Genomic DNA, 26897 nt, shown 5'->3' on the forward strand with positions numbered 1-26897 from the left:
AAAACAATTTTCAAAATGTGAGTTATACAAGTTTAAAACATAATAAAAACGAAGAAATACATTTTTAATATTAATAAAACGGACTTTATTGGATAGATAATTTAATGACATTGAAGTTTAAATATAATGTGGCCGCCAAGGTTTGCGCGAACAAAGGTTACACGAATTTTTGGAAAATTTTCGCGTCCGTACATCGCCAATAACTCTTTGAATATTGATTTCCAGGTGTTTCTGCCAAGTGACTTCACACAATCCTCAAAAAATAATTAAATTTATATGAATTATTTTCCCTAAACGCTTCAATTTGGAAGTTCCTATCTCTAATCTTCAATTATTCACCATTTCGCTTTCTATATTTAGATAAATTACTAGTTCCAACCAGGGTATAGAAACTCGCTGGTGCGAGATGGGAAAATGAAACGTAGCGCACTCTATTGGTTCATTAGAACAACTAATACGTTTATAGATTTGACGGTAGGTGACACTAGGACCTATGGTGTCCAGCCAATTAGAAAACAGCATTGACATAATATAGTGGATGCGACCAACAACAATTTGTTAACATCAATATTGCACGTATTGAGTTGTATGTTTTGAAAGTGTTTAATAAATATGTAAATATTTAATTTATTATGTAAATAGTTACTAATCTATATTTCTATATTATTATTATATTAGATATGAGAGTTTTTGTTGTGGGAATGTGGCAAAATTAAACACCAAGTGTATAACTCTAATATATTCTGAGCTTTCGAATACTTATGTATTCAACGTCTGAGAATAAATTAGTTGAAAATTGCGGTGTGATCAATTTTGTAATATCTTTTAAAAAACATTGGATTCATCAAAAGACGTATTTCAATAATATCAAGAGTCAATTTGAATATTGAATTTTGAAGTCGTCCACCTTCCAAATCCCCATTAGAGTATATTGACGATGAAGACAGCTCTTCAAAGATTCAGGTAAGTTTAATGTAAACCTTCCAATTTCCACAAATGTTATGGCAAAATTAAACACCAATGTGTACTAACTCTAATATATATAGTGAGCTTTCGACTACTTATGTATTCATCGTCTGGGAATCAATTAGTTAAGAATTACGGTGCGATAAATTTTATATCTTTAAAAAAAAATAGATTCATCAATAGAAATATTTCCATCAAGCGTCAATTTGAATATTGAATTCCAAATCACTATCAGAGGATATGAACGATGAAGACAGCTCTACAAAGACTCAGGTTAACTTCTCAAGCTGTCTATGAAATACCAGGCCATCCAGTAGGACTATCAAAACGTAAAAATTGACTATTGCACAAAAATATTTTTTCTTTTTTCAATTTTTCACTTCTCAGAACCATAAGATTTGGCAAATAATGCAGCGTGGAGACTATTCTCAATATCAAATAATATTAGTCTTTATCACAATATGTATTTTAGAATAAAAGAACTCAGTTATCAACGGCACATTGGAATATAGCCGAATCAAACAAAATAATATGTACAACATAAAGTTGAGTGATAAGAACTTGAAAGAACGAAAGCCGATCAAATTTTTTAAGTAATATTCAACATTCAACTATTACAAATAGGAATAGTTTATGATAGGAAGTAGAAGGTGTGTTCATTTACGAGAGCGGGTAATTTTTATTATCTCCGATTATCTATGACAAGTAAAACATTATATGAATAAAAATTTTCGTGCATTCATCTATGAATATTATCTTGAATAGAAAACGGTCGGGAAAATGAATTGAAAAGGCGTATTTTTAAATTTTTCTCGAATAAACATTTTTTTAACATCTATTAGGTTTTGCATATCTGTTAGACCAATTAACATTAAGCAAAATAATATGATTTGAATACAAACATGAAGGACATATTTCATAAATACACACGGCAATTATACCAAATTTAAAAATGAAAAATAATGTTTACTCCCAGTTTAAAATTCTGTAAACATCTAACAAACCGTCAGTCTACGTGGACTCATCATCTCCATTGTTTACCAATGAAAACATCGAATCGTAAACATAAATGCATTTCTGGTTGAAGCCATATGTACACAATTTCTTCGAAATGGCCCTGCCATATAGTCTGCTGATAAGTAGTAGCATGGCTTGGTGAGATTAATTTAATTCAATTCCTTAAGATACTATAGTAGTAGAGACAAAGCTAAAATTTGAGTAATTATGTCTGACAAAAAATATTCCTATTCCTGTCAGCGATCGTAGAAAAAATAGTATTCGTTGAATAATATAATCAATTTACTTAGAATTTCTAGTGTATAATTTTTTTTCGAAAGCGGTTCGAGTTAAAAAATTTAAGAGAAATAATAGACCTAGAATAACTGCCAAAATCGCGATACTAGCTTGAAAATCGTATTTTTTCAGTTATCTCAGACCTATGACTTTCTAGAACAAAGTAGAACAAACAAAACTACCACTAAAATCTTGAAAAAAGCTAGAACAACTTATTTAATAGCGATTTCTCAAAATTGAACTAGTAGGGAGATATTAGTTGAATAATTTAATGAATTTTCTTAAAATCTCTGAAAAATATCTTTTTTTTTGGATAGCAATATTCTGAAAAAAATGAGAACAAACATACAACAACCGACAGAATCGCGATACCTCAAAAATGCGGTATAAGCTGAATTATCTGATGTTTTTCAACAGTCTCTAGAAGCTTCGTTCTCGATACGTTTTACGAGGATGTGTTGAAAAATTCTTAGCCTACTATAGAACCAAACAAAATTTCAATGCCAAAATATTTTATTACTCAAGATATTCTCCTCTTAATTGTATACATTTATTACAGCCAACCTGCAACGTCTCTAGAACTTTCAAAAAAAATGTTTCTTCTTGCTCTGCAAACCAGACTTCCACAGCTTTTATTACCTCCTCTTTGGAAGAAAATTTATGACCTTTTAAACTTTTTTTTAGCTAGGGAAAGAGATGATAGTCGGCCGGAGCCAAATCTGGTAAATAAGGGGGGTGTTCTAGTAATTCAAACCCTAAAACACGAATTTTCTGAATGGCAACATGAGATTTGTGTGCAGGGTTTTTGTCCTGCAAAAACAAAACACCTTTGGATAGCTTTCCGCGTCTTTTCTCTTCAATTTTTTCCCTTGAGTGCATGTCGAATAGTAATCTCCATATTATTGTTCTACCCTTATCCAAAAAATCAATCGTGATTACTCCATGGCAATCCCAAAAAACTGCAGCAAGATCTTTTCCAGCAGATTTTTGGACACGAAACTTCTTAGGTCTTGGAGAACCAGAGTAACAAATCGGTTTAAGAAGTCTACATCGTTTTCAAATCGAGCACAGATCGAAGGCGATGCTTCTACCCTTGCACTCTTTTGATCAACATTCAAACACTTGGGGATCCATTTTGCAGCAATTTTTCTCATGTCCAAAAATCCGTTTTAGCCCAATTCTAGGGTCTGGTGAAATCACGTCATGAACTGCATCGATATTTTCGGGAACTGACACAGAAACTGCCACTCTAGATCGGTCATCATCTTCAATCATAGCTCGGTGGGTTGGAGTTAATTTGGGGTCAAAAGCTGGCTCAAGGTTAGCTGCCTCAAATCGCTTTTCTGACTGCCCAGCCACTCACATTCACTCCTCGAGTTTCTCTGAGCTTTTTTAGCATTTGAATACTAGTGAGGATCTGATTTTTGATGTGCGATGTGCTAACAATAATTTTTCGGATTTACATCTATTTCTTCCGGAATCGCGCGCCTTCGATAAAAGTTACCAGTCTCTTGGTAACAACAATAAACTCTGGAATCAGCTGGAAACTGACTCATGTTCAGTGTTCTGAGAAGTTTTCGCTGTCTCTGGTCTTGTCGTACTAGAGTGACCATTTGAACGGCTTTATCACTTGTTTTGTACATGTCCAAATAGAATTCCTGTTTGTTAGTATAGAAAATGTGTATCAGTCGACTTTCAATATCTTACTGATAGTAAGAGTCAGTTTCAGATTCGTTTTAAACAGGCATAATTGCAGTAGTAAATTTCTTTGGGCCAATATTATTCGCAGATATCCCAGAGAATCCAAAGGTGGACGATAATATTAGAAAAAGAATGAACAGCACTCCAAAGATGATATTTTTAAATTTAAAAAAAATAACAAAGAATTATAACGTAATAATTAGAATTTAAAGTCAAATTAATGTAATTTTTTTAAAATTCCAGTTAATTGAATCTAATGAAAAGAAAGTTCTCGTTTGATGAAGTATTAATCGCGTATGTTCGTACAAGTATTATGCAATTAATTTTGAATAATGTTTACAATCTCAAATTTTCGCGAACATGTGTTTCAATAAATCTGTGCGCCTTATTCCACTAAATATGTAGTTTAAATATAGATTTGTGGAAGATACAAATTTTTAACGTGTATAAAAGTGCGACCCCTGCAAAGAATTTATTAATAGACAGTCTGAATACTCTAGATGCCTCGTTTTTCTTATTTTCAGTCTGCGAGATGACAAGAAAGTGGACCAGAGAAAAAACTGATACGGATGTTTATCTAAAATTAGAAACCCACAAAAAAACGCAGGGGACTAACCTGAAATTACTTATCTAGAATTTAAATAGAGATATGTGAATACGTTTAGAGAAAACAACTGAATTTGTATTAATAGAGTTTTCCAATATACAAATTCAGTGATAAGATTCTCAAATTATTTTATAGTCCAGTCATCTTAGACCAAATTTGGTGAATATCTCGGAAAATCGACATACCCAGTATATTACCATATAGAAACTTGTCATCTTGGCATCCTAAAACTATTCTCAAAATTCACATATAATTGGATGATTGCAAATTTTAAAGTTGGGAGTCAAAGGTTACAAAAATCGATATTTTTACATTTTTTGCAAATATGTTTTCTATGGGTTTTACGCTAATGGTATTTCTTATCAATATTGTAGTTAATTCAATTCTCTACAACTTTTATATTTAACATATTTTTATACCTTGAACTGTTTTCGCAATGGAGGGCGTGAAACGCGCGGTCAAAAACTCGTAATATTAAGATTATAATTTATTGCTAATTATATAATTATCGTTTTTTATTAACTTTTAGATTGAGTTCATTTCTTCTTGGTTACTTGTCTATTTTTAATTAAGTGTTAATTTCATAACGTATCAATTTATAGATTTATTATTGTCAAAATTAATAAAGTAGATCAAGTTCTAATTTCAATTCTCTTCTACTTTTTCTTCTTCATCATCGTCGTCATCGTCCCTCTGCTGCAGAATTTCAAATTCCTTTTCATTACCGTCTTCAACGACGTTTGTCTCCAAGTCATTCATGATTTCTAGGTCAAAGATTTTATTATCATTAATATCAGTATGATATGGTATTGTTCAATACACTGGTCGCGAGCTAAAGAACACTGGAACCCCGCTTCCCTACAACCACATCTTGAGTCACAGCTACTTTTGCAATTACAGAATTTTGAATCGATCAATTCATCTGGTGCAGCTGTTAAAATAGTCATGATAGGTTCCAGGAATTCATTACGGATTGTCCAACCCCATTCCTTGGGTTCTATATCATGTCCTAAACAAGTTTAAATTTGATAATAAACGCGATTGAGCTGCTCCACTCGTTGGTGGAATATTTGACAACTATTTTATTCAGGGGTCGATTCCCAGGCATAATTGTTAAAGTTATGAAAGAATTTGAGAGTTTACGGATTCTAAATTAAATGTAATTAATTATGTTCTACTTCGAATGCTATTAGTTTAAATAAGAATATAATTACAATGTAGTTAAAGGGTGTCCCTTGGTAATTCTTCAATTACCGAAAGATTGTTATTGAATTGATAAATTTTAGAATTTTCAGAAAGAAAGATTGAATTTAATCTAAAACTTAATAAAAAATGATAATTATATAATTAGCAATGAATTATAACCTTAATATTACGAGTTCTGAATCGGGACTACCAAATGACCTCAGAATGTTAAATATAAAAGTTGTAGAGAATAGAATTCTCTACAATATTGATAATGAAAATAAATAACGTAAAAGCAATAGAAAACGAGATATTTGCAAAAAATGTAAAAAAAATTGATTTTTGTGACATTTGACCCCTGACTTTAAAACTTGCGACCATTCAATTATATGTGAATTTTGAGAATAGTTTTAATATGCCAAGATACAAGATTTCACGTGGTAATATATTGGGTATGTCGATTTTTCGAGGTCAACCCCCTATAATGACTGTACTATTAATTCGAGTAGATTCAAGATTTGAGGTTATCTGCTTGGAGTTATTCCTTGAGATACCATGCAGCGTTGAGGACGGTTCTTTTCATTGCATACTTCGATAGCCTACAGCTGGTTGGTTACAATCGTATGAATATTTTCTAATATCTCAAAATGATGTCTCTTCCGATTGGTATCCCCAATGGGTTAGTCAAAAAAAAATTTTTAAACCGTGTTGTTATTCATAATCACTTTTTATCTCACAAATTGCATATTCTACAGATTTTATTATAATTAGCAAAATTTTTTTATTGGATAAAATTTCAATAGTGAGTTTGTCAATAACTTATATCGTCCTTTAAATTATTTTGTTCGATTTCAATTAAATAATTTATGAATGCATTGGAAACGACATTTATTTTTTTATTTAGTTTAACGTGTATTCGACAGCTACCGTCATTTTTCTTTCCTCAATGTATGAATTTAACAAACAGTCTCTGAAGACGATAATTTGGTTACGAAATATGCATTAGGCAGTGTAATTATAAATGTTGGTGTGATAGTACTATAAACAGGATGTTTAGTACAAGTATCACCAACAGTACCAGAAATTCCAATTTAGATTGCTTAATGATGATGAAAATCAAATGTTTGGATACCTTTAAATATAATTAAAGTTAACAAAAACACAATCAAAACATTTAATTTTCCTGAGGAATGTTCACCCAAGAAAGAAAAACTGTTTTTTCGGCCATAAGGTCGCGACTACAGTGTTTTTGGTGTATAGAAGTGTAATTTTTATTATTTGAAAAAAGGTAGAATGATAAATAGGCCAATACACTCATGAGCAAAAAACTACACTCAAGTCGCTCGCTCGCTATCAAAAGTTTATAGCAAAAAATCTGTAGCTTCCAATTTTTTCCTGCATTTAGCATCTTAAAACCATTAGACCTATCTTTATAACGAGTAGTCTATGTTGTTATCGAGTTATGTTTTGGTAAAAAAAAATATCAAACCAAAAGGAATCAGAACAATGGAAAAGGGTTATAATTAACAGTAAAGAAAATATAATATTTAGTGTTTCCTCCCCTGGCTTTAATAACAGCCTCCAATCGCTTTTTCATGGATTGAATAAGTTTCTTTTTACCATCTTGTACGACGCCACTCACAAGTAAACGCCGCGTCGTTTTGAGGCTGGCGCAGAATATTCACCTGGGACTATTCTTTTAAATTCATCTCACAAAAGCTCGATAGAACCTGCAGGATGTGGACGGACATTGTCCGGCATCCGATGAAGTTTTCACCGATGATGTCCGACAAAACCATCCAGGAATCTCCTCCTAAAATATTTTATTTAATATTCAGGTCTTCTGTAGACTCGTTCTTTTCTATGGCTATCATGCAGACATACTCTGCTGTCATCTGAGAAGAAACTATTGTTCTTTAGTCCAATTAACGTGTTCTCTGACAAATTGTAAGAAGGGCTGTTCGGTGGGCTGGAGTTAATTTGGGGGCAGTAACTTTTTGGCTAAGGGTTAGCTGCCTCAAGTCGTCTTCTGATTGCCCAACAACTCACATCCACTTCTCATATTTCTTGGAGCTTTTCTAGCACCGATTTCTTTCGAATTTGCATCTTTTTCTTCCGAAATCGCGTCCTCGATGAAAGTTACCAGTTACTTGGGTTAACGAAAATAAACTGTGGAAACTGACTCACGTTCAGTGTACTGAGCACTGCCTCTGTTCATAATAGACTGACGTTTGATCAGCTTTATCACTATAATATATTGTTGGACTGTGAGATCAAGGAACATTACAATATTTTATATCACCATAATACAATTTCGTGTTCAGTTTTCTTTTCCAGTGAGTTGAGGACGTGTCGCCTGAGAAAATTTTTTCACTGACGAGTGTACTTTGACACGTTTTGATGTCGAATTTAAGGAAAAACAACCGGAACATTCGTCCACTTTTGTTGCAGAAACGAAACCTAATTCCATTACCATTTATAGTCTTAACCATCATAAGCAGCTGGCTCCCACCGATTACTTTCTGCTCAAAACTTGGTAAAACGACTTGGTGGAAAGTGATTTCAATAAAAGGTAGCGATATTTTTTTATGGTTTATATATAGAATTGAAAAATACGTTTTATAGGAATAGATTATTTGTTCCAGTACTAAAACATTGAGACTATTGAAAGGTTACTCTTCCTCAAAACTATTTTTTGTGATAGGTGATCGGTAGCGTCATTTTCCCCTAATAGGAAATTTAATATTCGGGGTTATTTCCATTAGTCTACGTACTAATATTCATGAATCATTCGGTTTAAAGTTTAAACCGCATCAAAGTATTTTTTACTATCTGTTACAAAAAAAGAGATATTTTATCCCACTATAAGTACACAATTTGCAGTTATAACGCCCACATGCAGTGTATTTAGTTCATTAAATGATAATAGGTCGTTTGCCGCAAACGAAACGAGGAAAAAAAATGTCTATACATATATTACATCAAGGTCGGAGATGAATAAAAATGGTCGATTGTTCGTTTATAAAGCCCACTCCCAATTGGCTCGCCAAATAGCAACAAAAAATCGAAAATATAACAAATTAATTGCAATGTTTGAACAGTTGAATATCAAATACTGCACCATCACAAAAAAATATATCAAAAGACTAAGTTAATGTTAAGATACGTGGTCAGCAGTCATCTCTAACTGGGCATAAAGAGGAAGCTAAAGGGACGAAGGACTTAAGCCATTTTTTATTAAAAAAGAATGAAGAATTTACGTGAATAGTGATTAAAAAGTAAAGAAAGCAGGTTTATGAAGTAAAAAGGTTACAAGTGATGGCTTAACAAAATTAAGCAGTCCTGATAATGGTAATTACTTTTTAGATTTACACAAATTGTTTTTAATCATCAACTTATTTCAAATTTCGAAGGATTTAAAATAAAATCCACTGATGGGTCTCCGTAGAGGTCTTCTGGCCAGCGTCTTTTCAATCTTCTCTGTTCCATTGTATCAGTTTAAAGCTTGGATTTTGGTTGTTTTCGTTGCATTTTTTGTTTCTTATCGCTGATGTCTGAACAACTTCATTGATGGTTGGAATACCGAGGTCTGTGTGTAATGTGTGGTCGATTATAAACCATGGAGCATTAACTATTATGCGAAGTATTTTAGATTAAAAAGTTTGCAGTTTCTTGGTGTTCGATGGTTTACTGCATAGCTCTACGTCATATGTCCATATTGGTTTTAGGATGATTTTGTACATAAGTATCTTATTTTCCATTGTTAACTGTGGTCACTTGCGGACAGACCCTTCGTTTTGTAGTGAACTCTCATTCTCCACTGATGTAGCCATTCTTGTAGAACATTTAGGTGGCATTGTAGCTTTTCTGATGCTTTTGTAGGGTCTGCATCTGAAGACATTATTGCAGTATCATCTGCGAAGGTAGCGATAAGAGTATCGTCACTAATTTGAATATCAGTAGTATACATAAGGCATAGATAAGGGCCAAGGACACTTTCTTGGGAAACGCCTGATTTTATGGCATTATGCAGAGTTTTTAAAATAATATTCCCTGACTCTTCCAGGTTTTCCAGAGATCTAATTTTAAAACTCCCCGACTAAGTTTCATAATATTCGATTATATGTATAAATAGATAACTGTATTTAAAGAATATTACTTAGGAAAAGTGTAGTAAGTAAGAAATTACCATGACACTTTTATTTTATTTATATTTATTAAATAAATATGAAAAATTAACACTTTTAGCGCAAAAAATAAACTAAATAGCATATTTAATACATATATAATATTTTCTTTATCTTATAATTATTCATTTAATCTTTAATTTTTCAATTTTATCATCTACGGATGAAATATGTCGACGACTAGGTTCGACTAAAGCTTTCTTTTTATATAAAAGATTTTTCAATTGCTGTTTCTTTAAATATTTATTCTTACTGTCAAGGTCATCTAATTCTTTATCTTTTTTCATTTTATTTTTAATTTTTCTTCATAACGGCTTCTTGAATTCTTAACCGACTGAATCAGACTATTCGATATTTCAATATTTTCAATGCCAACATTTCCCAATTTATCATAAATTAATCTTTGGGCGATGAGCGAATCTTCTTTAAGATTTTCAAATAAGCAGTCTTTAGTGAAAATGAAAAAAATTTTATGTATTTGGTCAATTATTTAAAATCATCTGGCGTAGCCATAATATTATCTAACCACAAACAATTTAATTTTTTATCATTTGACTTGAAATAATTTAGGATTCCATCTTGAAAGGATGATCATCTGCATAAATTCTCATATTGATTAAGTCAACCCCGCTTATCCATTATTTTCGATTAAAATATCAAGCGAAATTGACAAACGTCCAATATCTAAATTTTGTGCGACATTTGGATTGTACACTTTCTTTGTGTACACATTTGCATTAAAGTGAGTGGCCTTCCTTTTTATTACGCCCTGTATATTGGTTTATATGTTTGTTTTTATAATAAAGAGATTCAATATTTAGAAACCATACACTTTGTGTATATAGATATTAAAACCACTTTTCTAGGTTAAATTATATTTTAAATTTATAACGTTTACCACGAAAGTATATTATTATAATTTTTCGAAAACTTTCTCGAAGAAACAAAAACGTATCCATACGGTATATTATAGACAGAGTTGTTGACGTACATATGGAATTAGTCTGGGAATTACAAAGAAAAGGAATGAATATGAGCATGTCTCGTGAACTGGTTTACCGTTCGAAAATAAACATAAAAAGACCTTTTTATGTCCGACACTACCGAAACAGAGCTTGGACTGTTTCGATTCAAAATACTTTTAAAACTTACTTATAGTTTATTGTGTTGAATTACTAAATGGAAAATCCAGTACAATTTTTCAATCTTTATAACAGACAGTTTTAGATACGTGGATTAACAAGTGCCTTTCACGGCCTTTCAAGTATCCTCATTATACGACGAATTACTACGTATTAAGAAAAGGCCAGAGTCAGCTGGACGTGACCAGTGCGCTAAAGATGAATCAGTCTGCTGTTTCCAGAGTTTACCGTCATCAACAAGAGACTGGTAACAGCATATCACTGAAAAATCGGGCATTCACTGGTGTTCAAGTCCAACAAGAGCTCAGAGAAACTCGAGGAGTGGCTGTGAGTAGTTGGACAGTCAGAAGAAGAATTTAGGCAGCTAACCATGAAACAACAAGTCCAGCCACTGGCTCCAATTTAACCCCAGTCCAACGAGCAAACCGACTACGATTTGTCAGAGAACAGGTTAATTGGACTCCGTTTGGAGGAAGTTTGGGCAGGCATTTCATGGAAGCAAAAACCGAGTTGTATTGAAACTGTAGGTGGAGTTGGGGGATTAACGACGAGGATCACGTCGGCGTCGTTTCCTATTCTAGATTCATCGGCGAAAACTTAATCATAATTCGGGACGTTGTTCGTCCACATCTTGCAGATTTTGTACGGCAGTATTTACATGATGTCGGAATTGTCGCTATGGATTGGCGAGTACGCAGCCCAGACTTAAATCCCATCGAACATTTTTGAGAAAAGTTCGGGAAAAAAATCAGATTTCGAAACGACGTTTACTGAAGAATGGCATCGAATAAATAAACTTATTCGATCCATGGAAAAGCGATTGTAAGCTGTTATTAGAAAAAAAAGAAGAAAAATTATTCTACATTCGAATGCTTCCCTCGCAACACACCTTTACATACTTTTTTCTATTAATCGAAGCAGTGCTGGAAGTCTTCTTTGGTGATGGTCTTTAGGAGCTCTGCCTTTTTTTATTTACCGCGTCCATGGACTAGAATCGGGTTCCTTTCAAAGCAGATCTTCTGGTCGGGAGACAGATTTGTTGGCACAGACTTTTGTCATGTGTAATTCCTCGTGTAAAATTTTTCTAACCGTTTCTTTATCGGCGTTAACAACCTCGGCAATCATCCGGATGCACACAGATCATCTGCACGCACAATTTGGTTGATTTTGGACACTGTTTCCGAAGTTGAAACAGTCACAGCGACCTGGGCGTTGGTCATCTTCAGTGTTCTCTCGGAACTCTATTAAAGCGCTTACACCACTCAAAAACACGCGCACGACATAGAGAATTGTCACCATAGGCCTCTTGCAACGATTTATAGCACTCAGTCGGAGTTTTTTCAATTTAACGAGAAATTTGAGATTGAAACGTTGCTCCTGTTTCAAACCGCAGCTACACAAATACTATAATAATGACGGAAACGTGTTTTGGGATCGTGCATCCGTCTAGAACGCCTTCTCGTTATTTAATAGCCAGACCTCGTATTGATAGGTTAATTTCAAATAAATTATTATTTTGATGAATTTAAGCGTTTATTTTCTGTAGTGTTAATTATCATCCTTTTCATTGTTTTAGATTCCTTTTCGTTTGATATTTTCTCTTTTGAATTTTGACCGCGAGCGTGCGACTTCAGTTGTTTTTTTTGTTTCCCGTTGTATGGTAAAAGTTTTGGTTTAACATGAGAGAAATTAACTGCGAAAGATTTTTCATTTTAATTTATTTTACAAACATGTACCTAAATAATTTCTCCAAAATAAAAAGGGATTTTTATCAAAAAAAAAAAAGATTTTTAGGTTATGTTCGTAAACCCGGGGTTATCTTCTAGCTACCCCATATATAAAATCTGGGCAACTACTCTGTTTACGTGTACTCAGTTGACTTGTAAAATAATAAACAAGATACGGCAACAATGTTCGATTGTTTATAATAAGTTGTACTTAATAATAGCTGATGTCTGTTGAAACACTTGAATATCGAGCCTGTTAAAACACATGGCCCACTGTTTTTCATTCATTTATTGTTTTTGTTTGAGGTTATGTTTAAATTCATGTCTATATATATATATATATATATATATATATATATATATATATATATATGTACATGTGTAACTTTCTACACGAAGTGGTACAAAAAATTGGCGAATAGCTCGAAGGATAAAATCGGTTTCCTTTTCTCGGATAAATTATAAACTTTCAATTAGTATCGAAGCAGCGTTTACTGGATTGTATATATCATAATCGATTTACAAACAAATAAAATACTTTGAAAAGAAAACTTAAATAAAGGAGCTTTTATCTATATACAGGGTCAGGTCAGCTAGTAGTTAATAATAAAGTAAATAGTAAATTATTTCTTAATACAAGAATAAAATGACTAACGATAAAATAAATTTTCTATTTTTTCCAACTTTAATTTATTTTTTGTTCCATTATCTCTAAAAACGTGTTTTCTATGTAACATCATATACAGTGTGGAACAACTAAATGTAATAAATTCGTTAACCCACAGTGACCAATACTAACTTTTTTATTTTATATGCAACTTCCCGTATTAGGCCAGGGCACTTACGAAAAAAAAAAGGCTTTTGGTGACAAAATTAATAGTAGATAAAAAACAACGCCATCGTGTTCTAGGGGTTAAATCAAAGTTATGTGTATAAAATTCAAAATTTTTTGTCTATGCGTTATTTTTTTAAACAATAAAAACACTGCGCTGAACCTATGCAAGACTCGTCTTTGTTACTATCGGCAATATTGTAAAGAAAATCTTTAAAATAAGCCTTTATAAATTAAATTTCGTTAATTTTTTAAATTGTTTATAATTTGTTCAATTTTGAGTATGAAAGTTATGTAAACGGGGATGAAAGAATTCTCTTCACAAGTATTGGATTGAAAAAGCAATCGATGGGTATAGACCTTAGCATCAACTTTTGCAATATAAATTAGTAGCGCTACGTTTCAACTAAATACTGTAATACCAAAAAGGTTTTAAATTTAGAGTATTATCCATAACTAACTTATTTATATGGACTCTACCGAGGGTCAAAAGAAACCTACGGACTAATTAGTTAATGATATTAAAACAATCGAAAAGTGAATTTAAACAAAATGTCGCTGTCTTTTAAGGAAGCAACGATGTCAATTTTTCCCGAACAAATTCTTTCACGAAAACGGAATGGATGCAGCTGAGTATAATTATCATTATTATCATCTAATGAATCATTAAAAAAAAGCAGAGCCGAAAAATGGAAAGGAAGAATCATCGTGGAAATGGAATTCCAGTCGGAACTTCTAATACTAAAATGGTACCAATATTTTCAAACGACGCTTTCCAAGTGTAATTGTTTATTGCTGATATTGGTCTGATGATAATCCTCACTGAGAGAAGCACATTAGTAATATCCTGGGTAGGAATTGTTGGAAATCATATTGTAGGTTCTTTTTTCATTGATGGTAACTTGCTCCAAAATAATGTCGTTCCAAATTTGTCAAATTTATTACCTCATCCTGCAAATCCACAAGTTGCTGCGAATATGATTTCAGCAAGATAAAGCCCGATTGCCAAATCAATCCCCCGCAGAACTTGAACCAAATGCTTTCAAATTGGTAAATAGGGAGGTAAGAATCAATATAACGATGAGCACGATCTACTGATCTGATGATCTTTATCATCGAATGGTATACAAGCATTTGTTTGCTAGAAGAGTTCGAAAAAATCAGAAGTCGAATCATTCTCCACCACGACAATGCGAAACTCTCACACTTAAATTCAAACAAAAACGTTTTTGAACAGTAAAAATATCGAATTCATGGAACTTGTTTGGAACTCAATAATTTCTTCTTAATCTCGCAGATCAAAAATAAATTGCGAGTTCAAGGTTTCTCTATACTTGAAGTAGCGGCGCTGCGTACAAATCACTTATTTCAGAGGTATCTAATCGAAATTGGTTTAAACGAATGCAAGTTTAATTGAGTTTAATGGAGAAAGTTTTGATAAATAATGAAGGAAGCTATATTAATTTGTCTATCTTATAATTTAAATACCAGCCCTTATAATATTACAGAATTCACTCGTTATTAAGAGAGCAAAAATTAAAATGAACAGCCAACAAATATTAAGGGATTTACACTTAATTTTGTAAAAACAAAATCAACCCTTCCATGAAATTATTTCATCTGGCAACGTCGTCGTATTATTTATCACACGGGCAGATGGCTTGCGTTTAAAAATAAAATGTATTAGTGCCAACTCGAAAGAAGTGAGGTTTAGATGATGTACGGCTCTGAATTACGTCAATAAATCTAATGCATACACGTGGAAATTTATCTAAGATGAACACCCTGTATTTTACTTAGATTATAAATTACACGAGGGTTAATTAATACAATAAATTACAGGAGATTATAGTAAAGTTCAAATGGCATGAACTTTTGTTAAATACGATGAAGCTTGTAATTGATAATTGCATATACCGTCTGACGTTTTTAAATGAATTAAATACGGGGTGTTTCAAAAAAACGCGTTCCCCTTTCTAGGATAGAGGGCGCTAATTACTCGATTCGTACCAAGTAGTATCGAACATAATTTTTCAATATTAGATTTGGTAAGCAAAATTTTCCAATTGAGCAAACGCTTCACTTATCACAGTTTTCTCATGTCCAAATTTTCAGTTAATATGAGACGCAGTAACGCAGTTTTTGAAATGCCTCCAATGTCTGCTAGTTCGCGCACTTTCAGTCGACGTTCAATCAGTAGGACTTTATGGATTTACTTCAGTATTTCTAGATTCGTCATCTCATTTGGACGACCACTGAGATGCTGGTCTTCGCAGGTCGTACGGCCTCGTTTAAACTCGGCTGCCCAATAATTTACTGTTGTCAGTCACACCCAGAGTAGAGTCTAGTTCAGCTTTAACGATGACCAATTTTTTCAATGTTTACAAATTTACTGATAACGTTCAATATTGATAACTGCCAAACAAATACTAAACGACGTGACGTCTTCAAACTTGAAACATATACTGTATAGATTGTGTACTTTTTGATACAGTGGTATTTTCCAAGAACCATATAATTTCTTTACTATATCTAAACATCGTTGAGAGATCTTGATGCAACGTACAAATTTAAGAGTTAAGATTCGTTCACAAACTTGATGGTCTTCTGAACATGATGTATGCTAGGTATTAGAAAAAGAGTGGTCTGCAATAAATGGGGGTGAAATAGCAATGTTAGTCATTGTTTGGAATGTAAATTTGGATCTTATTAATGCTGCAAGAATCTCAAGCTGATTTATCATCCGTTGTGCAGTTCTTGACTTCAAAAGTGAAAATGATGCACCCACACTGGGGGTAGTTGCCACCCCTTCTCGTTTTTTTTCTCGGATATCTATAGAAGGCCTAATTTTGAGAAAAAAATGTTGTTTTTTCAAACACAATATTTTTCAAGTTATTGGTAATTTAAAATTCGGAATTTTTTTACGTTTTTCATCAGTTTTTGCAAATATCTCCAAAAATATGCATTTTAACGAAAATTTTATGACAAAAAAATTGTAGCAGGTAAAAAACTGCACAAATCGGTTTTTTATAAAGTGTTTTAAGTGCAATATTGAACGAGATATTAAAGATCCAAGCCGTTTCTTATTTATTCAATGCCAACTAGCGGCGATCAAAAACATTTTATGCTTTATAATGAAATAGGGTTTTGTAGTACTTGAAATAAGCTTTAAAATGAGCACTGTTAAAAGTCTTTTGCACGTAAAATGAGTGAGCTGTAATACAAATAAGAGGAACATCAAATGGTTTTTTCATTTAAATCAATGAAAGATATGAAACATAAGTGCCATTTCCACCTAAATTAAAATTAATAGTATTCCGTCTAGAATTAACTTTAATATAAAGAATTTGATGGATTCTGGCAGTTTTGCTGTTTTAGGAGACATATTTTTCAAAAAAATCTCGATTTTAAGAAAAAAACTTTTCGAATTTTTAAAAAACCATCTTCTTTTCATAATATCTCAAAAATGATGAAAGATACATATAAAAGTATAATAATGAAAAATGTAAGAGCTTTTATAACAAAAAAATTTTTTGTCACACAAAAATTGACGGAGATATGATTGTTTAAAGAGCGAGCGGAAGCGTAATCAGAGTCTCTCTCGAGCCCTTTGACCCTTCACCGTTTCAAAATAAAAGGTTTTTCATTATATATTGTAATGAAAAAAGTAGCTCTTTTAATTACCTTTAAAATGGTTTTTTATAAGTTGTGATAGCATCAAAATTGAAGGAGTTATGGTCCAAAAACTAATCGTATTTTTTTCTACTTGGTAATTGAAAATTTCGGGTTGTGAATATTAGGAACAAAGTGAAAGTACACAAACTATTGTCTTCAAGGATCTAAAGGGAGAAATTCGATAATCAAGATAGAGAATATAAAATATTATTTATTCTATTTAAATCTTTTTATGTCAATTTAGGAGTTGTTGGCAAGGGTTTGAAGGGATTAAAAATGATTTTATTATGAGGTAATTGTGTTAGAAAACACTTCACAATTTCACCTTTTAATATCAAACATGTTTTCTAGCGATAAAATGGCTCAATGTCAATTTTTCCATTAAGGGGTTGTTTACACCCTTTAAAAATAATAGGCGGAATTCAGATCATTTTCCCTTTCGAAGTTAAGAGTAAGATGAGACTAATTCCAAAATTTCATGCAAATCGCTTCACAGTAAAAAAATTCGGAAGTCCTATTTTGCGCTTCAATGACTGTACTATATCTGGAGTTCATGATTATTATCGTTATTGTAATAAAAAAAAAACAGAAAATTTTAACCAAATTTCTCACGAGTAAATAAAAGAACTCCTTTCTATGGACAAGAAAATTTTCGTAGAAATGTTTTTCACCCTATTTTAGATACTATGAGTGTACAATTAGCCGGGCGTTAAAGTGCATATGAAAAGCTTAAATTTTTTATTGATTTATCTGAAATAGATACAAAATAGTGCAAAATCTGGTATCGTCATAATATGTCTGCTTGCATATCAGATCACAAAAATCCCAGCGCGACGTTTCTGTCTGTTATCATATATACTATCAAACAATTTTATTTTCGGAAATAAATTGAAATTGAATATTTGGATTCGTCCTGTTTGTATTCTTTTATAATAAAAAAATATTTTTTTATTTGGTTTGAGGAGCTCTTCGGGCTAAAGGTGTAGTTTTAAAATGAGATTGTTTAACAATAAAAAATGTTTTTCGCAGTAAAGTAAATTTTTGATTAAAAAGTTACTTTCCCTTTCGTACTGCTGATGTAATAACTATCAATGTTAAAAATTATTAAAAGCCTAAACCCTCTTCAGTTTAATCGTAATACTTCAATGACTTTATGCATATTTTGACCTACTGCTCTAAGTGCATAAATGGATATTGTGTGTTGTAATAAAGAGGGCAGGAGGCGGTTACAGAAATTTTTTCTTGTATCGTAAATTTCAAATTCATGTCGTACAACTTCTGAAAACGGACACAACTGGACTTACTTTTCGAGAGAATACTTAACTTTCTTTTTAAAATACCCTTATGTTAACATTTTTATATTATACACGGGTATACAAAAAAATTAATTTGCGCATGGGTTTTACTTAATATATTCTAATTATATAAGTGTCGTAGGTCAATAGACAAGTTGGGATTTTAGGATATTATCCCAGAAAAACAGGCAGTTGGTAGATGGCGCGCCACGCGTGCCTATTCTCCCGGAGTATTAGCTAAATTCCGGACAATTGAGCCAGTTACGACGAAAATAAGTTAAGTAATTCGAATTTAAAAAAAAATAGTAAAATTGACACCATGTGAGGCAAAATTAAAATTATTCGTAGCCCATGTAAAATTATCATTGTTTAAGCCCTAACAGCACGTTCCAAAAGTTGTAATGGTTTGGAACACGTATATTTTGAAAAAAGTTGTTTAATGTGAAAGTTTTTTTTCGATTTAAAAAAAAACGTTATTTTTCAAAATATCTCAAAAACTATTGGATCAACGAAAGAATTTTTTTGTAACTAAAATTTAGTTTTTATTTTACTGAACATTTTGTTTTTGTTTTAAACTCACGTAGCTTGAAAATTAAACGAGATATAAGCGTTTAAAGTATTGATTTCAATGCTAAGTGAGAGTCTTTTTTACTCTTTAACATCAAAATTCTCTGAAGAAAAGGGCCTAGAAGGGTTGCAACTCTCATGGTTGTGAACCTTATGAAATTCCCTACAAAATGATGCATGGATTAATGCAAAAAGCTTAAAGGGAAGTCGAGTTATTATTAAAAAACCGAATACATTTTTCTAGAGATAATGCTGGAAAATCACGAAACGTCCAAGTTTTTATCTTTTTGGAGTATTTATTCTTTTATACATGCTGTGTCTCATTTGTATTTATATATCTGGATTCCCACATGTACAAATACATGCAAAAAATTTTTCCCTAATTTTTGTGATAAGAGGTAGTTTTTAGGGGTTGAATTAAATTAAAAACTTATGCATTAGGTTGGTTTTATTTAAATTGTATATATTTTCTCTACTCAAAATAGAAAATAAAATGATTTCATACTTTCAGCCGTTTTTTAAATAACTGTCGTAATTCTTAGAGAGAAATTCAAGGGAGGAAGAGGCTCTTTCGTAGTTTTTAAGGGTAGTTACATATAAAAATATAAATATGACTTAGATTGTAAAAAAACAACATCATTTCACATGTTTGAGCATAATGAGCCCTATAACTGCTTCCATTTAGTAATTTGCAATTTTTTCCATTCTGAGGGGTGGTTTTTGGTGGTTGCATTATTAAAAATATTGAGGGTCAGATTTCTTATACTTGAAGAAAAAAATTCTCCTATTACGATCCAAAATGAAGAAAGTTTCATGTTTTTTACCACATTTTTTAAATAATCTTTGTATGAGGGGTTGTTTTTAAGGGTAGATGAGCTGTAAAATATCAAAATATTAAACTTATAATACAAAACAATCAACATTTATTATATTTGAACATAACTGTAGCCCATCACCGCTTTAATTCATTAGTTTTCAATTTATTGGAGTAAGGGGTGATTTTCACCCCTTAAAAATAAAAAGCATACTTTACGACCGATTCAGGTTTGAAGAAGAAGGGAATATGAACTTAATTCCAAATTTTCAAGAAGATCGATGAAGGTCTTTAAAATTGCGAGGTTTCGGTTGATTTTAAGCTTGAATGGCTGTACTGCACCACCGCAATTAGAATTTAAACATTCATCTATCAGTCATCAGTTGTTTATTCAATTTTTTTCATATTTTATATGAACTGCGAAGACATTTATTAAGCACTATTCACACCTTTATCTGAAAGAAAATATTTGGAATAATTTGAACGTTGAAAAAATTGATTCATTATCAACGTCTCTCGTTAAAAGTTCAGTCACGCATCGACCGCCCTAACAATTCCCTTACCTACTATTCTAAACATGACACAGCCGTTTTTATAGAAACACGCCCTTGAGTGTGATTCATATCGTTCCCCGTCAAGAAAAGAAAGGTTTCAGAATTTGAAAAACTTGATGCTGACGTATACAAGAAAACATCTTTGCTTCCAATGAATATAATATATAACGAACTTTATTTTTATACTCGAGGAGATGTTCGACAATTTTTTGAAACTGGAGTAAAAAATCAATCCAAAAATCGTGAAACTTTGGAATTATATTATACTAAATCTCAAATTTAAACGAACCAAATCAAAAATTTGTAATGAAATGTAACCTGAACTGGAAGGTCACATCTAATTAGTCCTCCTGTACATCAACGATCTACTCGACAAAACTACAAACTCGATCTATAGATAGCAGATTGAGGTCGTCGTTTCAATAAACTGTCCCAATAAACTCGACTAACATCCAAGACTAAAAGCAACCGCTCATAACCATCAATAGCGATATTGAAAAGATTATGGAGAGATGTGGAAGCTATCATATAGATTTGCAGTAAAGACCCAGGATGCTGTTTTGACAAAGAAGGCCGGAACTGAGAGTCAGGATTTGATCCTGTTTATACATAAAATATCACCATCACCGCAAATTCGTTTGTTGGGTGTTGAGGTTTAATTATCTAAGGCAGTTTCACAAAATCTTGGAGACTTCTTTAATACTAAAAAGTTATATATTGTACACAACAGCACTCCAGAGTTGACCCGAAACTTGGACAGCTTAGAGCATAGGAGAAAGGTCCAAACGTCCAAACCAAGTTCACATGCAGACGCCCAGAACTTCATATGGAATCAGCTACCGCGGCACGTCTTTTCTGAACGCTAAAATCTACAGAAGTTTAAGATTCACAGGCATCTCCATACGACAGACACCACCAGAGCTACTCGAGTGTAAAAGAGTTTACCATATTGTGCATAGCTTTCTCATGTCCAAATTTTCAGTTAATATGCGATGTATCGCACTTTTTGAAATGCCTACTATGTCTGCTAGCTCGCGCACTTTTAGTCGACGTTCATTCAGTACCACTTTGTGGATTTACTTCAACATTTCTGGAGTGGACACCTCATTTGGTCGACCACTGCGATGCTGGTCTTCGCAGATCGTAGGGCTCAATATTTTACTGTTGTCAGTCACACCCAGAGTAGAATCTAGTACAACTTTAACGATGACCAATTTTTTGCATGTGCACTGAAAACGTTCACTATTGATGGCTGCAAAACAAATACTAAACAAAGTAGCGTCTTCAAACTTGAAACTTCTGTATCTCTAGGTCAGGCCATGTATTTCTGGGACCATCGTCGTAGATAAAAGTTCTCAATTTGGCATAGTTTCACGGCAGAATTATAGCTAGTGTATCAAAAAATAATAAAAACCACAAAACTGACAAATACTCAATTCTTTAATCCTTCTAGATGAAAAAACAGTTGAAAGAAAATTAAAGTATGGTGATAAAATACTGAATCAAATACAACAGATCAAATATTTAAGACATTAATGAAGAGACAATTGATGCATCCCTTTCCTTGGCGTGTAGAAATTCTGCTGGAAAAAGAGTGAAGATGAACAAATAATTGTTGAAGTAGAAATACAGAATTATCTATTATAACAACATTTAGAAAATAACAACCTATTCAATCAATAGCTTACGATCTGATCAAATATGAAAATATAAACAAATTTATGGTTGTGCTATGGGAGCTTCCATATTAAGTGTTATAGCACAATTAGTAAAAGAAGATCTTGAGAAAACTGTCCTATAACTTTCGTCTGACTTATTTTGGCGATAAAACTTGACGTTTTCGAGAAAAATGAAAAAAAAAAACTTAATTTCGTACGTTTGACCTTGAATAGAATTTGTTGTACAAGTAGGATCGACGCGAATGTTCACATTCCATTTATAATGGTGTATTTAACGTCTCGTATCAATTTTCAGGTCACTAAATTCATTTTTTGAAATCTAATCAGTTTTGTGAACGAAGACTTAGTTTCAAGTTAGTAAATTTTGTGATAATTTCGTCTAGACGTTACTAAGACCTGTTTCAAAATCGAAATCGCCTTCCTCAAGTTCCGGCGTAAAAAGCCACCCGGCGGACGTTGCCTGAATTTATAATTAAAATAAAATGGTCATGGTAAAAACCGGATCGATTGCGGTACCGGAAGCACGGAAGACAATAGCGAATTTCAGTTTTTATGTCTACTCGTAACGGTTTTTGTAAGAAAGAACGTCTCGATAAATAACTTGTTTCAGTCATTGAAAATAACACGTATCAAAGTTTCAAATGACGATTATACACATAATTTTAAATCCTATTGATACTATTAACAATTTCTATTACATTCATCGTTATCATCGTCATATAGCTCCCAGTGGAGCAAAGGTGGAGGTTACTATCCGCATGCGTCGTTTTGCGAGTTTCGTCAAATTTTTTTGACATTTCCTTCCTTCTGCAGCCTCTTTCCATGTTCGTAAAGATATATTTTGCATGTTGTATAATGATTAAATGTTTGTCTGGTTGTTTTGGTTGCTGGTTTTTGTAATGTATGATCTATTCATCTCAATTTTCGCTTTCCCTTGACGATTTTCAAAAAAATAGGGTCCAATTATTCCCCTGCTTGACAACGCGCATCAAACCGTCACTTTGGGACTGTGAAGTGGCTGTTGATGTTTTAAGTAGGGGTTTGTGTTTTAGGGGGCAAATAACGATAATTTCACTTGTTTACACTTACACAATGCGAAACCGCCGCAAGATTGTCTCATAGACATTTTTACGTATATTATGATCATTAGGCTTTAGCGATTGCTCAATTGGAATTTTAAATGGATGAAATTTAAGATCCTCATTCAATATTTCGTGTATTATAGTTTTTGGAAACCCCAAGGCAGCCGATTACCTGCAAACAGACTGACATTTGCTGGGTTCCGGTGGTGAGTTGTTTTTTGCTGAACTTGTTGCTCAGAACCTTCGTGTCCATGATCTAATTAAATCCTCACTTGGGGCGTCACGTAACAGGCGAATATTTTAACGTAAACATATTGAAAACGCGTGTGAACGAATTGAAATACGCTTCGATTCCAAACGCACTTTGTTCGCCCGCCCACTGCGGCTAAGTAACCCACATGATTTACGATGCCCACTTCTGGATAATTTTCTACTTTTTGCTGTATTACTCCTAATTTTCGCAACCCTGTTCTCCTTACATAAATTATAAATTGTCCTAAGTATAAAATCTTGAGTAACTTTGTCCACTGAATCTCATCAAGCCACGCCACTGCTTATCGCAGACTCTTTGGCAGGAATATCTCGAAGAAATTGTGTACATACGCCTTCCGACAGCTTCGGGCAATAGAAAAGCATTTAAGTTTACGATTTGATATTTTCATTGGTAAGCAGTGGAAATGATTAGTCTACGTGGAATGAGCGTTTATTAAATGTTCACCATTATTTTTAATTTCTTAATTTGGTATTAGTGCCGTGTGAATTTATGAAATATTTATTGTTCCTCGCATAACTGTCTTCTGCAATTGATATTGGAAGAACTACCTATACGTAAATTCTTCTTTTCGTTTTAAGAAATCGTCGCCGCCTCTGTCGTTTCGGAGAGATGATCGTCACCGAAGAGGTTGACGTCTTTTAGAACCGGATACTCAAATAGATTTGAATGGTGTTTCCTTTTGTATGTTGCATTGTTAGTTATTTTTGTCCGTCGACAGTATAAACGGTCTGATGCACAACTTTTTGTTTAACTTTTATATTTTGTTTTTCTTTTTTTTTTTCGTTGCGATGATAATCATATAACATATTATTTCAATGTACTTATTTAACAATCACCCGGGTGTAGGGTAAAACAGCTGTGCACAGACACGTATATATATATATATATATATATATATATATATATATATATATATATATATATATATATAAATACGAGGTATGATAAAAAATACAGGTTATTATTTTATCTAAAACAAGAAGATAAGTAACATAAAATTTGAAGTACGGCCGATATTCGATAATTCAAAACTGCGATAATTCGATCATATGTCTCGATATTCTTTTTCTACGTTTTTTATGGCCTTGTTAAGTAAGTTAAGTAAGTCCTGGAAATGTCAGACTGATTCTCGTCTTTTCTTATTTTTTATTAATTATTTGCCAACAGTTGCGTGAGTGGGGAGATGATTAGGGGATGTTCCGGGTGTAATATGCTCTCGATATTCTTAGTCTACGTTTTTTATGACCTTTTTAATAAATCCTGAAAATTTCAGACTGATTCTCGTCCTTTATATTATTTTTTAATTATTTGTGAGTAGCTGCTTAAGTTGAGTGATGATTTGGGGATGTTCTTGGGGTAGTAATGTCTCGATATTCTTAGTCTACGTTTTTTATGACCTTTTTAATAAATCCTGAAAATTTCAGACTGATTCTCGTCCTTTATTATTATTTTTTAATTATTTGTGAATAGCTGCGTAAGTTGAGTGATGATTTGGGGATGTTCTTGGGGTAGTAATGTCTCGATATTCTTAGTCTACGTTTTTTATGACCTTTTTAATAAATCCTGAAAATTTCAGACTGATTCTCGTCCTTTATTATTATTTTTTAATTATTTGCGAACACTGCGTGAGTTGAGTGATGATTAGGGGATGTTCTTGGGGTAGTATTGTCTCGATATTCTTGATCTACGTTTTTTATGACCTTTTTAATAAATCCTGAAAATTTCAGACTGATTCTCATCCTTTATAATTTTTTATTAATTATTTGTCAATAGCTGCGTGAGTTAAGTGATTATTAAGGGATGCTCCGGGGGTGGTATGGTCTCAATAGTTTTTTCTACCTTTCTTATGTCCTCGTTGGTAATTTCTAAAAATTTCAAATTGATCATTGGCTTAAGTTAATTTTTTTTTATATTTTTGCTAACAGCTGTATAACTAGGGGGATGATTAGAGGATGTTCCGGGGGTGGTATGATCTCGATATTTTCATTCTACCATTTTTGATTCCTGAAAATTTCCGACTGATACTCAGCCATTTTTTATTTTCGGTCAAAATAAACTATAGGGATTGAATTTCAAGGGTGACTTTAGTTTTTTTACCCCTAATTTTTCGTTCTTGCTGTATACATGATCAATGGTATTTTTGTTTCGAAAAAAACATTTCCAACTTCAGGAACATTCTTTTTTTATGTATTATGCATTAAATTGGTTCATTAAAAATTGAAAATTTCTAGGAATGTTTCTATTTTCCATTGAACACATATGATAATTGAATTATTAATCAATGTACACACCTAACCACAAAAATTAAATAAATTTAAAATGCATGCAATTGAGCACTAAGTTATTATGGCAATTAGATATATTTCAAAGAAAATTTGTGATTCATCGGTTAATATAATAACTTAGAAAATAAAAAATGTTATTAATCATCATTGAAAAATGTTACGAAGTCAATAGTAAATTTAATAATTCAATTTTAAAAATCGCAAAATACATATTAACATAACCTTCTCAATACGACTAAAATTTCCGTAACAGAAATTTTTCGCTTCATATAACACGTTTACTAACATAATTCAAGCATAGAAGGTAAATATTACAGCTCCTAAGTTTTTTAAATATAGTTTGCCAAAACGAAATCTACCTGCTAGTTCGTGGGTCTCTCATAATACAGTTAGTGCCGATATATAAATAAAAAATATTTCCTCAATAGGTTTGTGGTTGCTAAATACACACTCATTAATATCTGTTATATAGCAACAATAAGCGAAAACAAATAAATGAAATGGAGAATGCATATGGATAATCACCTAATAAAGACTTCCTTGGTATATCCTCATTGCATACACTATACACAAACAATACCACGCACAGAAAAATCACTAAATTCGTCTTCATTGTAAAAAACTATTCATAATAAATTACATTATTGTTCACAAAGAAAACTTTGTTATACACGATTCAATAATATTTATAAATTACACCACAGTGTTCACCTAACGAACGCTCGTTCTGTACTTGTGTTTTTTTGTTGTTGTTCTGTTCCACTATTTCCTTTATGTTGTGTGTATTTCTACTTCACATCTGGAGCTTACTTCCAGCATCATTGAAAGGCCTTATATTAACTGCAGAGTCATCTAGTATAGATTGTTCTAATGTGGTTTCGTTTCAAGAAAGAAAACTGTAATATTACAATGAAAACAAATAAAACATTTCTTTTTACATGAATAATAAAACTTTATCAAATTGAGGTTTCAAAGAATATGTTTCTTTTATTGTAAAGGAACAAAACTATGGAAACAATTACTTTTTAAATA

The 26897-nt window shown here is 32.3% G+C and overlaps 1 protein-coding gene across 2 annotated transcripts in view; it reads right to left on the reverse strand.

Moving 5' to 3' along the window:
* Window positions 1-26668, reverse strand: part of LOC130894422 (uncharacterized) — an 87265-nt gene extending 60597 nt beyond the window's left edge. For both annotated transcript variants that reach the window (XM_057801260.1, XM_057801259.1), the window contains exon 1: window positions 26391-26668. In XM_057801260.1, coding sequence (XP_057657243.1) covers window positions 26391-26478 — 88 coding nt within the window. In that variant the 5' untranslated portion in view covers window positions 26479-26668. The remainder of the gene's footprint in view (window positions 1-26390) is intronic.
* Between the last annotated feature and the right edge of the window lie 229 nt (window positions 26669-26897).

Source organism: Diorhabda carinulata, chromosome 5 (assembly GCF_026250575.1).
Source record: "Diorhabda carinulata isolate Delta chromosome 5, icDioCari1.1, whole genome shotgun sequence".
In the NCBI taxonomy this organism is placed as follows: domain Eukaryota; kingdom Metazoa; phylum Arthropoda; class Insecta; order Coleoptera; family Chrysomelidae; genus Diorhabda; species Diorhabda carinulata.